The sequence below is a fragment of the Bos javanicus genome, chromosome 10 (genome assembly GCF_032452875.1).
Source record: "Bos javanicus breed banteng chromosome 10, ARS-OSU_banteng_1.0, whole genome shotgun sequence".
Lineage (NCBI taxonomy): Eukaryota > Metazoa > Chordata > Mammalia > Artiodactyla > Bovidae > Bos > Bos javanicus.
This window is the reverse complement of record NC_083877.1, coordinates 2480515-2497230: the sequence shown is the minus strand read 5'-3', so window position 1 is coordinate 2497230 and position 16716 is coordinate 2480515. Positions and strand designations below refer to the sequence as shown.

The following is a 16716-nucleotide window of genomic DNA, read 5'->3' as shown; positions in this document are numbered from 1 at the left end:
GGAAAACATATAGAAACCAAGTTACCATTAACTGTTACAAGCATTTTTTTTTTTTCCAACTTGTATAACTTGCTTAAATTTTTAACTTGTCTAAATAAAGTTTCTCTAGCCAAAACAAAGAGTTCATAATCACTGTTTTTGTATCAGAGATAAGTGAAGATTGTCATGTAGGAGAAAGGATGGTTTGGACACATCAGGTTAATAGAGGTAGCACCTCTATTAAGCACTTAATCTGATCTGATTCAAGTCAGGAAGGAATTCTGCCTTTCTTCAGTTTTTACTGTGTTTCATATAGTTGCAGAAAAAGAAGATTCTTTCTTCTTTTTTTTTTTTCCCTTAATGTACTTCAGGTTAAAAATGGCAGAATGAATAGTCCTTAATTAGCACACACTTTTTTAAAGGGACATTTTTAGATTTTGGTCATTTGCTTTTCTTTGCTTGTTTTTAATGATAAATCTTTAGAGTTGACTCTTCTATAAGAGTGCTCAGGTGGACAGATAAAATCAGACCTTTCTTAAAAGTAAACAATTTATCTTGCATTAAAACAAATCACCAATTAGAGATCTAAGTTAGTGTTTCAAACAAATGTTTAACTTCAAAGTAAATATGTTAACTGCTGCTGTGTTAAATAAAGAAACAACTATTTCATTCAATTATAAACATATTAACAAACATATAATCATTCCCTATGATCACTATAAAAATTAAATTATCCTTTTCTCTTTTATATGAAGATGGTGGTCCTCAAGCAACACTTTCAACCAGAAAAGCTCATTCATAACACAACCCCATCTCAGTTTTTGGACGTCAGTGCATTCAGTGGTTATAAGGAGGCATGTTGTTCTTCTGAAGCTAAGAGTTCTGGAAGGGTTAAAAACAAAAAAAGAAGAAAAAAAAAGAAAATATAAATAATCTGAAAATTTCCTTAATGATAACAAATAATACCTGTACTCAAAGTTAAGTATGGTATAACCTGAATATTAATCAGTTGTGGTTTTTTCTCCCAATGGAAGGCGTTCCCATAACTGGAGCAACTGTTCACCAACTTGAGGTTCTAGTTCCTAGATAAACCAAAAGTCACAATAAACATAAAAACAACTAGATTGAAACCTATACTGATAAAAATGTAAGAAAATCAAATTTCATATTTCTACTAAAATCATGTGTTATGCCTTCACTGCTCTAATGCTTTTCATGAAGATTTAGAGTTGACTTCCTGACATCCAAGATTGCAGTTAACCTGCAAATATTACAACTACCCATGACAAAATGGTGAAAAATTTCTGGGGAGTTCTTCTGGAATTTTTTCTCCCAGGAAATAGTGAATTTTGTTTTCATGAAAATTTAGCAAAAGTACTCAGCTTTTGTACTTCCAAAGGTTTATGTTAATACTTAGCATATTAGATGTTTGCGTTTTTTCCCTCAAGAAACCATCTTAGATACTATATAATACTCTTAAGGAATGAAATTTATTTCAAAATTATTATCAAATAAAAATTAAAATATTCTTACATATTGAAAAGAATGTCATTTATTGTCCTCTTGTGACATCATGTGCACTTAAAAAGAACCTTAACAGTTTTCAAGTGGTTATTTGAACAGTCACACTTGTTCAGATGAAGTATTAGATGTAGCCTTAGCAAGACTAGATAACTCTCTAAATAGATTCTCTGAATCTATTTTCTCCTACAAAAAACTTGGTCAATAACTTATTTTAGGCTTAAGAATTGAACTACCTCATATAAAGAAGCTAGCACAGTCATCAATATATATGTTAATTCCCATCACCTTAACTAGTTTAAAATGCCTATCAGCAGTATCATGAAGGCAAAGCATAACAGAAATAAAACAAGCCACAAAAATATAAAATTGCTATTTATACCATTAGTTAAATCCATAAAGAACTTAGATACTGTTCTTATCCTTAGACTTTAGTGAAATTACTTCAGAATTACACTAGGTTTTGATCATATTAAGTTAGTTAGACAATAGGAACCTCCAAGAACTGACGTGAAAGATTATATATACAATGACAGAGCAAAGTCAGGTTTACAAAATGATAAAAAAAAAAAAAAGAGCTCTGTCAGGCACTTTGCAAGTAGGTTTTTAATTAACTCTTCTACAAATTTGAACCATTATCTTCCCATGTGCACATGGAATATACAATTTGTATTCTTGCATTTGTTCCTCAAACAAATCACTGAATAACAGCCAAACAAAACAGTGGAAGAAAAATATTAAATGCCATCGTATACCTGCCCATCTCTGCTTATCTGGACTTTCTTGTTGTCATTCCAAGGATTGAGTAAATGGTGTGCAAACTGAAAGGGAAGACTTTCTTTCCGTATCCACTCCACCTTAAACACTCCTCCTAGTCCAGCTGAGCCCCAATCCTGACTCTTCTCCCTTCCTATCTCAGAAGACATTCTAGAAAATCCCTGTGAATAAAATGAGGGGAAAGGGGTGGATGATATTAAGACCTCTGAATTCAATTTATCTGAGAAAGCCCTGAGGTTTTGTACTTTTAAGGTAACAATGTAATATAAAAATAATAGATACCTAACAAAATTCCAGAAAGCTACTCATTAAGCATTTCTTATAAAAAGATGAATTAAAAAATTTTAGAGGAAAGACTGATTTCAGCTTTCTAATGTAATTTAAATACAAACACATATTTTCTAAATAATGTATCATAGTTCTAAACCCACATTTATTCCATTACCTTATGAATACAATGTAACTTCTAGGTTTTTAGTTCAAAAATGATAATTATATCAAATAATAAATCCATTATTTTATAAATTCAGATATACATTAAGTCAAGCTGAGTTAAGAAACACACTTAGTTTCTGATGGTCAGACTAATCTCTTTGGCACTATTTAAATAAACATTTTATCCAAAAGTCACACTTCTCATTACTTTTAATCTACCATCTTAAGTTGTCCTCAGAAGGAAAAGTTGTTTATCTGGAGAGACTCTAGGAAAACAAGGCAAAAATAAGGATCCCTATATATCATTCCTTTGAAAAGGTGCAATTTATTCCTCATCCTCAGTCAAGCACAGTGCATGCTTACGTTCCAATGCAATAAAAACCCAGCTTGTTTTTAACCTCTATGATTTAACTGATCTAATCTACAGCCAGAATAATGCCCTTTTACTGTTTCAGGATGGCTCACCTGGAAATGTCCAGATCCTTGAACAGAAAATACCAAGTACACCATGCTGCTTTCCCAAAAGGCTCGATTTAGCTTCCGCTCATTACTAGGAGTTGTAGACCAGATACCCTTCTGTTGAGAAATTTCAAGGTTTCTCAGATTGCTACTCTTCATTATGAAATATCGAATGGGCATGTTTGGTTTTGGTGAAGGAGATTTTGAGCCCTAAAAAAGAATGGATAATTCTTGAAATGAAACTTGACCTTTAAAAATCAATAGGCTCGATAGGGATTGCATTGAATCTATAGATTGGTTTGGGTAGTATACTCATTTTCACTATATTGATTCTTCCAATTCATGAACATGGTATATTTCTCCATCTGTTAGTGTCCTCTTTGATTTCTTTCATCAGTGTTTTATAGTTTTCTATATATAGGTCTTTAGTTTCTTTACATAGATATATTCCTAAGTATTTTATTCTTTTCGTTGCAATGGTGAATGGAATTGTTTCCTTAATTTCTATTTTCTCATTATTAGTGTATATGAATGCAAGGGATTTCTGTGTGTTGATTTTATATCCTGCAACTTTACTATATTCATTGATTAGCTCTAGTAATGTCATCTGCAAACAGTGAGAGTTTTACTTCTTCTTTTCCAATTTGGATTCCTTTTATTTCTTTTTCTGCTCTGATTGCTGTGGCCAAAACTTCCAAAACTATGTTGAATAGTAGTGGTGAGAGTGGGCATCCTTGTCTTGTTCCTGACTTTAGGGGACGTGCTTTCAATTTTTCACCATTGAGGATAATGTGTGCTGTGGGTCTATCATATATAGCTTTTATTATGTTGAGGTATCTTCCTTCTATTCCTGCTTTCTGGAGAGTTTTTATCATAAATGGATGTTGAATTTTATCAAAGGCTTTCTCTGCATCTATTGAGATAATCATATGGCTTTTATTTTTCAATTTGTTAATGTGGTGTATTACATTGATTGATTTGCAGATATTGAAGAATCCTTGCATCCCTGGGATAAAGCCCACTTGGTCATGGTGTATGATCTTTTTAATGTGTTGTTGGATTCTGATTGCTAGAATTTTATTGAGGATTTTTGCATCTATGTTCATCAGTGATATTGGCCTGTAGTTTTCTTTTTTTGTGGCATCTTTGTCAGGTTTTGGTATTAGGGTGATGGTGGTCTCATAGAATGAGTTTGGAAGTTTACCTTCCTCTGCAATTTTCTGGAAGAGTTTGAGTAGGATAGGTGTCAGCTCTTCTCTAAATTTTTGGTAGAATTCAGCTGTGAAGCGTCTGGACCTGGGCTTTTGTTTGCTGGAAGATTTCTGATTACAGTTTCAATTTCCATGCTTGTGATGGGTCTGTTAAGATTTTCTATTTCTTCCTGGTTCAGTTTTGGAGAGTTGTACTTTTCTAAGAATTTGTCCATTTCTTCCACATTGTACATTTTACTGGCATGTAATTGCTGATAGTAGTCTCTTATGATCCTTTGTATTTGTGTTATCTGTTGTGATCTCTCCATTTTCATTTCTAATTTTATTGATTTGATTTTTCTCCCTTTGTTTCTTGATGAGTCTGGCTAATGGTTTGTCAATTTTATTTATCCTTTCAAAGAACCAGCTTTTGGCTTTGTTGATTTTTACTATGGTCGCCTTTGTTTTTTTTGCATGTTCATGGATTGGAAGAATCAATATAGTGAAAATGAGTATACTACCCAAAGCAATCTATAGATTCAATGCAATCCCTATCAAGCTACCAACAGTATTTTTCACAGAGCTAGAACAAATAAATTCACAATTTGTATGGAAATACAAAAAACCTTGAATAGCCAAAGCAATCTTGAGAAAGAAGAATGGAACTGGAGGAATCAACCTGCCTGACTTCAGGCTCTACTACAAAGCCACAGTCATCAAGACACTATGGTACTGGCACAAAGACAGAAACATAGATCAATGGAACAAAATAGAAAGCCCAAAGATAAACCCATGCACCTATGGACACCTTATCTTTGACAAAAGAGGCAAGAATATACAATGGAGAAAAGACAATCTCTTTAACAAGTGGTGCTGGGAAAACTGGTCAACCACTTGTAAAAGAATGAAACTAGAACACTTTCTAACATCATACACAAAAATAAACTCAAAATGGATTAAATATCTAAACATAAGACCAGAAACTATAAAACTCTTAAGAGAACATAGGCAAAACACTCTCCAACATACATCACAGCAGGATCCTCTATGACCCACCTCCCAGAATATTGGAAATAAAAGCAAAAATAAACAAATGGGACCTAATTAAAATTAAAAGCTTCTGCACAACAAAAGAAACTATAAGCAAGGTGAAAAGACAGCCTTCAGAATGGGAGAAAATAATAGCAAATGAAGCAACTGACAAACAACTAATCTCAAAAATATACAAACAACTCCTGCAGCTCAATTCCAGAAAAATGAACGACCCAATCAAAAAATGGGCTAACGAACTAAATAGACATTTCTCCAGAGAAGACATACAGATGGCTAACAAACACATGAAAAGATGCTCAACATCACTCATTATCAGAGAAATCCAAATCAAAACCACAATGAGGTACCATTTCACGCCAGTCAGAATGGCTGCGATCCAAAAGTCTACAAGTAATAAATGCTGGAGAGGGTGTGGAGAAAAGGGAACCCTCTTACACTGTTGGTGGGAATGCAAACTAGTACAGCCACTATGGAGAACAGTGTGGAGATTCCTTAAAAAACTGGAAATAGAACTGCTATACGACTCAGCAATCCCACTGCTAGGCATACACACAGAGGAAACCAGAATTGAAAGAGACACGTGTACCCCAATGTTCATCACAGCACTGTTTATAATAGCCAGGACATGGAAGCAACCTAGATGTTCATCAGCAGATGAATGGATAAGAAAGCTGTGGTACATATACAAAATGAAGTATTACTCAGCCATTAAAAAGAATACATTTGAATCAGTTCTAATGAGGTGGATGAAACTGGAGCCTATTATACAGAGTGAAGTAAGCCAGAAAAAACAACACCAATACAGTATACTAACACATACATATGGAATTTAGAAAGATGGTAACAACAACCCTGCATGCGAGACAGCAAAAGAGACACAGATGTATAGAACAGTCTTTTGGACTCTGTGGGAGAGGGAGTGGGGGATGATTTGGGAGAATGGTATTAAAACATATATAATATCATATAAGAAACGAATCGCCAGTCCAGGTTTGATGCAGGATACAGGAAGCTTGGGGCTGGTGCACTGGGATGACCCAGAGGGATGGTATGGGGAGGGAGGTGGGAGGGGGGTTCAGGATGGGGAACACGTGTACACCTGTGGCAGATTCATGTTGATGTATGGCAAAACCAATACAATATTGTGAAGTAAAAAAAAATGAAATAAATAAATAAATAAAAATCAATAGGCTCAATTAAATAACATCTTATAAATATACAAACCAAAATATTTTACCAAATATTCAACAAATATAAGTAGCTCTATCATGGCTGAAAACTTACACAAGGCTCAATCAAAGTGAGGTCAAAGAACCAAAACCAAGTACCAATTTTCAGAGCATTCAGAATAGTCAACTCTGATTTATACTCCAAATGTACTTTCAGAAAATATATTAATAAACTTGCAAAGACTGAAAACAAAACAAAAACTGCTCCAGCTTACTGCCTGGATACAATTTCCAGGTGACAATACAGGAAGGGAAACACAAACGGAATCCAATGGTCTCACTGAACTTACAGTTTAGAGGCCACATTAACTAGGTTTTGCATGGCAGTGTACCAGATAGACGGAGAAGGCAATGGCAACCCACTCCAGTACTCTTGCCTGGAAAATCCCATGGATGGAGGAGCCTGGTAGGCTCCAGTCCATGGGGTCGCTAAGAGTTGGACACGACTGGGCGACTTCACTTTTACTTTTCACTTTCATGCATTGGAGGAGGAAATGGCAACCCACTCCAGTGTTCTTGCCTGGAGAATCCCAGGGACGGTGGGGCCTGGTGGGCTGCCGTCTATGGAGTCGCACAGAGTCGGACACGACTGAAGCGACTTAGCAGCAGCAGCAGCAGCACCAGATAGAAGGGAGCTGCATGGGAAGAGAACAGGGGACTACAGAAGGGGTCCTCACAAGGTTCTGGCTAAGTAAAGACCTGAACATAGTAAGAAACAATGACCTGAAGCAAGGAAAAATTCAAAGTAAAATAGTTCTTAGAGCTCACACATGGTTGGGAATATTTCATCTTTTTCCCAGACAGAATGGAAAGAACGTGTAAAACCTAGCATATCAGCCCATGGAAATCATACCTTAGTACTGGAAATAAATTAGGACCAGAATAAAAACTGCCCTGTGCCCAGACCCAGCCTAACACAGCTTAAAAGTAAGTCCTGGAAGGATTACACTGATTGTAACTAACTTAACTGTGTATCAGAACAATGTCTAACACTATTTAAATGAATAAAACAAAAATCTCGCATCCAAACAAAATTTTAAGGAATGCAAACAAACAGGACTATGACCACAACCAGGGAAAAAATTAATCAACAGGAACAAATTGAGATATGACAGATGATGAAATTAGGAGACAAGAATTTAAAGAAGCTCTTCTCAATACATGGCACTATGTTTAAGAAGGTAGAAGAAACATAAATATGATGAGAGGAGAAATAGAAGGTATTTTTTTTTTAGAGACTCAAAGGAAGGTCTGGAGATGAAAATAAAATATTTGGAGGAAAAGTACACTAGAAAGAATGCATATCAGATTAGACACTACAAACAAAAAATCAATGAACTTAAAGATGCAGCAATGGAAACAATATCAAATGAAGAGACAAAAATAACTGAAAAAAAAGAAGAGAGTATCAGTGACCTGTGGAACAATATCCAATAGTATTACATTTGTATATCTAGAATTCTAGAAAAGAAGTGGGGAAGAGGTGAGATATAAAAAATACATGGTATTAAATTTCCCAAAATCAATGGCAACTATACATACACAGATTAAGGAAGAAATATAAAGAGGACCAGGCCAAGTCATATAAAAATCAAACTGCCAAAAATCAGTGATAAAAAGAAAATCTTAAAAGCAGCTAGGCAAAAAAGGACAAATGATATATGGAGAAAGAAAGATAAGAATGATAGTAGACGTCCCATCAGAAACTATATAAACTACTAATGTGAAAGCGAAAGTCACTCAGTCCTGTCCAGCTCTTTGTAACCCCATGCTGGAATGGGTAGACTTTCCCTTCTCCAGGGGATCTTCCCAATCCAGGGATTGAACCCAGGTCTCCCGCATTGCAGGTGGATTCTTTACCAGCTGAGCCACAAGGGAATCCCAAGAATACTAGAGTGGGTAGCCAATCCCTTCTCCAGTGGATCTTCCTGATCCAGAAATCAAAGCAGGGTCTCCTGCATTGCAGGCGGATTCTTTACCAACTGAGCTATCAGGGAAGCCCATATGATAGTATTATAGTAATGAAAGAAAATCATCTGTCAACCTAGAATTATATACACAGTAAAAATATCTTTCAAAAACAAAAGTGAAAAAAAATTTTTACACAAAAGCTAAAATAACTCATTTCCCGCAGATCTGTACCTAAAGAAATGTTAAAAGAAGGTTTTCAGGCAGAAGTATATGATCCAAGATAGAAATTCATGTCAACACAAAAGAATAAAAAGCACAGGAAATGTTAGACATTGAGTAAATATAAAAGACATTTTCTTGACTTTTGATAAAAAGGTAATTGACTGTGTAAAACAAAAACTAATATATTCTGACATTTGTACCATGTAGAAATAAAATGTAAGAAACCAATATCAACAAAGGACTGAAGGGTAATATAAGCATACTGTTGCAAGGTCCTCAAACTATAACTGAAAGGGCATAATACTGATTCAAGATACATTAGGTGTCAGGGAACATTTAACAGGAGGATTCCTGCATGCCGTTTTCTATTTCTCAAGGATTCTCTGTTCCTTATCAGTTCCTATTCCAAGAATGAGTAAAGCTGCACACAGTTCTCAGGACTCAGGTCATGAGATGAGACAGGCAATGACTCTTTTCAGTGTCAGAGACCTTGTATGTATTAGACTATCCATATTGTGGCTATTGATAAAATTTCATCCTGTATAATAGCTGAGTAATCATCTTACTAAAGATATACAAGCCTGCCTTTCTGATAATAAAGCACCTTTGCTCCATCAGAGCTTGGGTCCCCGTGTCTTTCTTTCTCTCTCTCTCTCTCCCCTCGGCTAATTCTCTGGAGCGCAGAAACCTGTCTTGCTCACTCTCCTTCCCGGGCTTCTACGACTCTCTCGAGAAGGCACCCTGTACCTTCACCTCCGCCTCGAGAGGGCACCCAGTGCCTTCGTGAGAGACGCAAGTCCTGTGTCAAGGACTTTATTGGTTCTCTGCGTAAACCAGGGAGTATCAGCCTCTTTCTCTCTTTCACTTTTCTTATTGTCGCCTCTGGACCACCAGGTCCCGGTCCATTAAAAGACCCCAACAATTAGGAAAAGGTAAAAATGACTTAAGTAGTGAATTCCATCAAGCACTTAAGGAAGAAATAATATTAAGCCTATACATCTCTTTCAAAAAATTGAAGTTAAAGGACCACTTCCCCACTAACTATAAAATAACCACACAACCCTGATACCAAAATCATACAAAGATAACTAGAGAATAACATCCCTCATAAACAAAGATCCCTCATTTAATAAAATTTTTGATGGAACAAAATCAAATCCAGCAATATTTTAAAAGGGTAATACATCATGACCAAGAGAGGTATAGCATGCAAAGAGTTCCAACTATAAAATCTCTAGAAGAAAGCACAGCAGAAAATCTCTGGAATCTTTGATTAGGCAAGGGCTTCTTAGGACACAAAATAAATGAACTGTAATAGAAAATACAGATGAAATAGAAAAAATAAATTAAATGGACTTCCATCAAAATTAAAAGCATTTTTCTTTAAAAGATAACTGAATTACTTTGATGTACACCTGAAACTAACACAATATTATAAACCAACTATACTCTAATATAAAATAAAAATTAAAAATAAATAAGTAACAAGGACACATTGTATAGAACAAGAAAATATAACCATTATTTTGTAACAATTTTAAAGGGAGTATGATCCATAAAAATACTGAATCATTATGTTGTACACCTAAAACTAAGATGATATTGTAAATCAAGTATACCTCAATAAAAAAGTAAAAACTAAAAAAAGTTAAAAACACTCGTAAATAAATAAAGTGATGGTTACATGAGGACAAAAAAAGACACCATTAATAAAATGTAAATGCAAGCACAGACTATTGAAAAAAGTGTTTACAACACAGATAATTAAAACTTGTATAGAAAACTCTTACAAGTAAATAAAAAACAGACAACCAATAAACAATCTAAAAAAGTTAAACAAAAACTAAAAAAAGCATGTGAAATGATGGTCAATATAATACTTAATCATTGGGAAAATGCAAGTTAAAACTACAATGGAGTATCACTATACACCTAAATAGCTAAAATTAAGAGTCTAGTAATGTCAAGTACTGTTAAGAATATTGAGCAAATGGAATCCTCATAGATTATTGAAGGGGACAGAGAAAAGTGCAGCTATTTTGGAAAACAGTTGAGTAGTTTCTTGTAAAGTTACACTTACCACACAACCCAACAAACATACTCATGGGTATGTACCCAAGATCAGAAAACATATCTGTACATAAAGATTTGTACCTGAATATTATTCATAATAGTCAAAAAGTAGAAACAATCCAAAAGTCCATGAATGGTGAATAGATAAACATATTGTGATACATCTGGAATCAAGATTGCCAGGAGAAATATCAATAACCTCAGATATGTAGATGACATCACCCTTTTGGTACAAAGCGAAGAACTTAAGAGCCTCTTGATAAAAACGAAAGAGGAGAGTGAAAAGTTGGCTTAAAACTCAACATTCAGAAAACTAAGATCATGGCATCCGGTCTCATCACTTCATGGTAAATTAATGGGGAAACAATGGAAACAGTGACAGACTTTATTTTTTTGGGCTCCAAAATCACTGCAGATGGTGACTGCAGGCATGAAATTAAAAGATGTTTGTTCCTTGGAAAAAAATTTATGACCAACTTAGACAGCATATTAAAAAGCAGAAACACTGCTTTGCCAACAAAGGTCCGTCTAGTCAATACTGTGGTTTTTCCAGTCATCATGTATGGATGTGAGAGTTGGACTATGAAGGAAGCTGATTACTGAAGAATTGATGCTTTTGAACTGTGAAGTTGGAGAAGACTCTTGAGAGTCCCTTGGACTGCAAGGCGATCCAACCAGTCCATTCTAAAGGAGATATGAGTGACCTGTGGTGGTCCTGGGTGTTCATTGGAAGGACTGATGCTGAAACTGAAACTCCAATACTTTGGCCACCTGATGTGAAGAACTGACTCATTTGAAAAGACCCTGATGTTGGGACAGATTGAGGGCAGAAGGAGAAGGGGACAACAGAGGATGAGACGGTTGGATAGCATGAACTCAGGGGACATGAGTTTGGGTAAACTCCGGGAGTTAGTGATGGACAGGGAGGCCTGGTGTCACAAAGAGTCAGACATGACTGAGTGACTGAACTGAACTGAACAGGATATACCCACACAATAGAATACTTACTATCCAGCAATAACAAGTAATAAAATAATAATATAATAATTATAAAATAATATATAACTAATATATATAATTACATTAATCTTCCACTTATATTATCTTCCACTTACATAATTAATATATTATTATATTATATCTTATTTATATATAACATTTATATATTTATATATATTACTTATTTACATATGATATATTTTATTTTTATATTATATATTACATATTATATACTATGTATTCCTATATATTTATATTCATATATAAAATATATAATATATTGTTCATATTATAATATATATCATATAATCAATATAATTATATCATGATATATTATACATAATATTAATATAATATAATATAAATATTAATGTTTATTATATGATAGTATAAAATATTATCAATATACTTAATTAAATCAAATATAATTTAATTAAATTAAATATAATTTAATATATATTATATATAATATATATGTGATTTTATATAATATATATAATTTATATAAAATACAATACAATATAAATTAAATATAATTTAATTTATAATATTAATATTGTAGTAATACTAATATAATACATATATAACTATAATTATAATACAGTTATTTAATTATGACATAATATTATGTAATAATATATTATATATATTTTATATTAATATTATATATTTTATATCTAACTAATAATATAATAAACTCAATTATAATTCAATTTCAAAAGTCAAATAAGCCAGTCACAAAAAGTTATATACATTTCATTTACAGGAAGTTCCAAAAAAGGGCAAAACTTTAAGAACAAAGAGCAGTTTAGTGGTTACCAGAATCCAGGGGTAATGGGACTGCTCTCCATGAGACGCAGTACAGTTCATGATTGCATACACTTGTCAAAATTCACTGAATTGAACAGTTTAAATTGGTGAATTTTATCATGTAAATTATGCTGTAATAAAGGCACTTAAAAACAAAAATACTCTTAAAGCCTAAGAATATAAATCTGCAAAAACATTTCTTTTCCTCTTATTTAACAATAGTATTTTAGCAGACATTTTCACCAGAACTACATCACATAGCTAAAAAACACTAACCAAATACTTATTCAGGTATTAAATTAAAATTATTCTAAATAGTTGAAATCATTTATATCACAAACTTTTTAAAAGATACATAGTTCTCAATTCTTTATCAACATTTCCTAACCCCATCTAGTGTTGTATTTTTAATATAACCACTGAATTGAAGAAATCAAGTAAGAATGAAAAAAATAATTGTTTTCAATTTTGAAAGTATGAATCAAAATTAATTTAAGAAATTCCTCTTGTCATTTGTATTTAACAAAAGAAAGGTTCTAAAGATACAGAAAAGGAATCATGAACTGCTTAGCCACATGCCATCAGGGAATGATCTACTAGTATGAAAACTTCCCTGGATGATACCGACCAAAAATATCTGGCAAGCAGGGGAAACTAAAAAATTTACTGTTTGCAAACTTTTATTTGTAACTAGAACAGAGGCCAGGATTAGTGATTTAAAAGCAGAATTATTTATAATTTTGTTTAAATATGTAACATCAGATGTGCTACAAATCCCTGATACTCTACCTTTGCTGAGGATGGAGGAGAAGGACTAGCACAAGGACTTGGATAATTACTGCTGTCTGTAGATTTCACAGAAGATTGATCTGACCGGTCCTCAGTGCTTCGTTTAGGATGCAAAATTCCTCTATCTTTATACTTCTGAGGTTGGTGTAGTACTGGAGCTGGAGATTTCATCAATACTCTTGAATGAAAAGGAGGAAGCAAAGATCAGTTACACATAAGATCATAATACAAAGCAGACCCCATTTCAAACCAAAGTTCAATGATTCTGTGATTTATGGAATAGTATTTTAAAAGGCAATTTCATTCTTCTATTACATTTAGAAGAAAGGGTTGTACTATTAGGGTACACTTACAAAGATAACATTTTTTTAAAACAATACAAAAATACATTAAAAACAACCTATAAAAATTTTTAATTTAGATATCCAAGTATTATTTCCCTTACAAAACTCCTAACCTCTTTTATGACGGTCTAGAAGAAATCCTAAACAATTATAATGTCATATATTGATGCCTAATGTCTTTTAACATTTTAAAATTATTTAAATACCTCTATGCTAATGGCCTTTACTAGAAAATCACCTACTCTACCTCTCTTCCATTTGCATATATCTTAAAACCAAACAGATTTCAAAAGCATACTAAAAATTACAGCATGGCAAAATGGAAATAATATTGCAATAGAGTCAGGAGAGAGGATTTTCAGACAGAACTAAATTTACAACTAATGAGGTAGGTGATCCTGGGCAAGTCTTTTAATTTATCTGAGTTTTAATATCCTTAGCTATTAAATAAAGGGATTAAACTAGATAAATGCCAAGATTCTTCTGTTTTAAAATTCTATGAATAAATGCAGCAAAAATGGCAGTCAAGAATTTTATAATTTTTTTTAAAAGTATACATCTCAGTGGAAAACCAGACATTAAAAAACAAAGAAGACATTAAGTACTTCCTAAAGCAGTATAATATAAAGTTCATAGCATTACCTATAAAATATTCTTTCCAAAAGAAAAAAAAAATGTTCTTGCCAAAATACTGGATCTAATCAAGCCTTGAGAGCTAACCACATCCATGAAATATGCAGGATATAGCAATAAAAAGAGACATATCCAGAATGTGGTACATCTCATAATACCACTGACCTAGTTCCCTAAGAAAAGTCAACAAAGGAGCTCTAGATCACAAGAGATTCAAGAAACAAGACACCCTAATACAGTGCATGAGTGAGTCCTCCCTGAATGCTGTTTCAAATAAACATAGTTTGAGAATTGGGGAAATGATTATTTTATTAGGACTGATTATTGGATTTTGATTGTATAGGAAAAATGCCTCTATTTTTTAAGAGATTCAAATCTAAATACAGAGGAGTAAAATGACATGATGTGAGAGACTGATTTTTAAATCTGTGAACAAAAAAAAAAAAAAAGGAAGCAAGAAAAAAATAATTGGGTAGATACAGCAAATAGGTGAAAATCGTCAGAGGATAAGATGGCTGGATGGCATCACCGATGCAATGGACATGAACTTGGGCAAACTTCAGAGGAGATGGTGGGGGACAGAGAGGCATGGAATACTGCAGTCCATGGGGTCACAAAAAGTTGGACACAGCTGGGAGACTGAACAACAATCATTTACTTTGCTGTGTTTATATATAATAAATAAACAAAACATAAAAAAATAAGTCATAAACAGTTCATAAACTTCCATGAGCCTTGCAATTATAATTACTCTGCCTTCAAAATAAGTTAAAATAGCTTATCCCCACATTTTGCTTCTCTTTCAATAAATATCTTGGATTCAATATTTCTTTCACAAATAAAACAGCTAAAGCCTAAAAATGCTAACAAAAATATATAATGAATAAACGTGAATAATTATTAAGAACTTGATGAATATAATAAACCAACTTTTCAGGGCTTTTGTCTTTAAGAATTAAAATTCAATGAATTATCAAGTTATACCTCTAAAATCCCATCATTCTTACCCTGGCAGATTATTTACCTGAAAACTAGGTAATAGAACTTAATTGAGGGTAATATCTTATTAAAATAAAAATGATACTTCCAATAGAACTAAATGCCTACTTTTGCAGTTTCCAATTTGATCTTTGACTCTCTGCTCTATTCTAGCTTTTCTCTCTTCCTCCCCAAATTTTGGCTCCCCCTCAAATTTTATGCATGTAGAAACACAGCATTTGTATAAACCCTTCCACCTACATTTTCATTTAAGAGAATCAAAGAATTCTAATTCAGTTATACCTCATTTTTATTATAGAAAAGATGTTTATTCTTTGTAAGCAAATTATTATGTAAAAAACAACAACTTAAAAACACTGGTTTAATTTTAACATGGGATATGGGCATTTTCCATGTTTTAATAGTTTCTTAAACTTTTTAAAATAACTTTAATAAAATGTTTTTATTAAAAGAAATTATCTGATCTATATTTTGCCATCCTAGTGTGAAAACTCTAACTATAAATACCTTTTCTTCAAGAAGCAATTCCAGAAAGATTATAAGGAAAGATTATTCTCCATTCAAAAATACATCTTCAGAAGAGTCCTTAATCTATTCCTCACCAAGCTACATCAGTTTCAGGCCTTGTCTATTAAAACTACAAAGTCTAAAAGTATATGAAATTCTTTATCTCACTGTTCAAAAGATAAAAGAATAAAGAAAGCAAGGCTACAACCTATAAGGAAAGGAAAATGGCAGATATTGGTATCACAGGAGAAAAAATGAATTTATAAGATAATCAGTTTCTAAAGCATAACTAATATTATACTTTATTATAATTGTGATTTTCTCCTGTATTTCTAATTTTTTTAATGAGTATACATTACTTTTATAAAGAAAATAGGAAAATTTTCCTCATAAATGTATGTGTATAGTATGTATGTATATGTATATAAACACATGTGTGTATAAATAGTCCCTCTGAATATATATATATATATATTTTTTTTTTTTACAGAGGAGTCTATAAATAAGTCTACCACATAATTTCTATGCAAATGTATTCACATATTCGAAATAACCCTTGTTCAAGGAAATTTTTCAAAAAATCTTTTAAAAAAGAGGAGTATCTAAGCAGAAAATGTATTTTTTACTATTTTCTTTTTTGCTTGGCAGTATCTACATCAGAGAAAATGGTTTAGGGACACACATTATTGTAAGCAATTGGTTGAATTATTCCTAAAATGTTATATATGAAAAACTTGGAAACCATCATGTATTATTCCTTTTTACTGAAGTCTTAACTGATAACAC

General features: G+C 32.8%; 1 protein-coding gene across 2 annotated transcripts in view; it reads right to left on the bottom strand.

Annotated features, from left to right (window-relative positions):
* Positions 1-311: 311 nt before the first annotated feature.
* The window catches only part of YTHDC2 (YTH N6-methyladenosine RNA binding protein C2), a 72473-nt gene continuing 56068 nt past the window's right edge, over positions 312-16716 (bottom strand). For both annotated transcript variants that reach the window (XM_061429913.1, XM_061429914.1), the window contains 5 exons: positions 13448-13625; positions 3178-3381; positions 2256-2438; positions 974-1061; positions 312-861 (listed from right to left, as the gene is read on the bottom strand). In XM_061429913.1, the coding sequence (XP_061285897.1) occupies positions 981-1061; positions 2256-2438; positions 3178-3381; positions 13448-13625 (646 nt within the window). In that variant the 3' untranslated portion in view covers positions 312-861; positions 974-980. The remainder of the gene's footprint in view (positions 862-973; positions 1062-2255; positions 2439-3177; positions 3382-13447; positions 13626-16716) is intronic.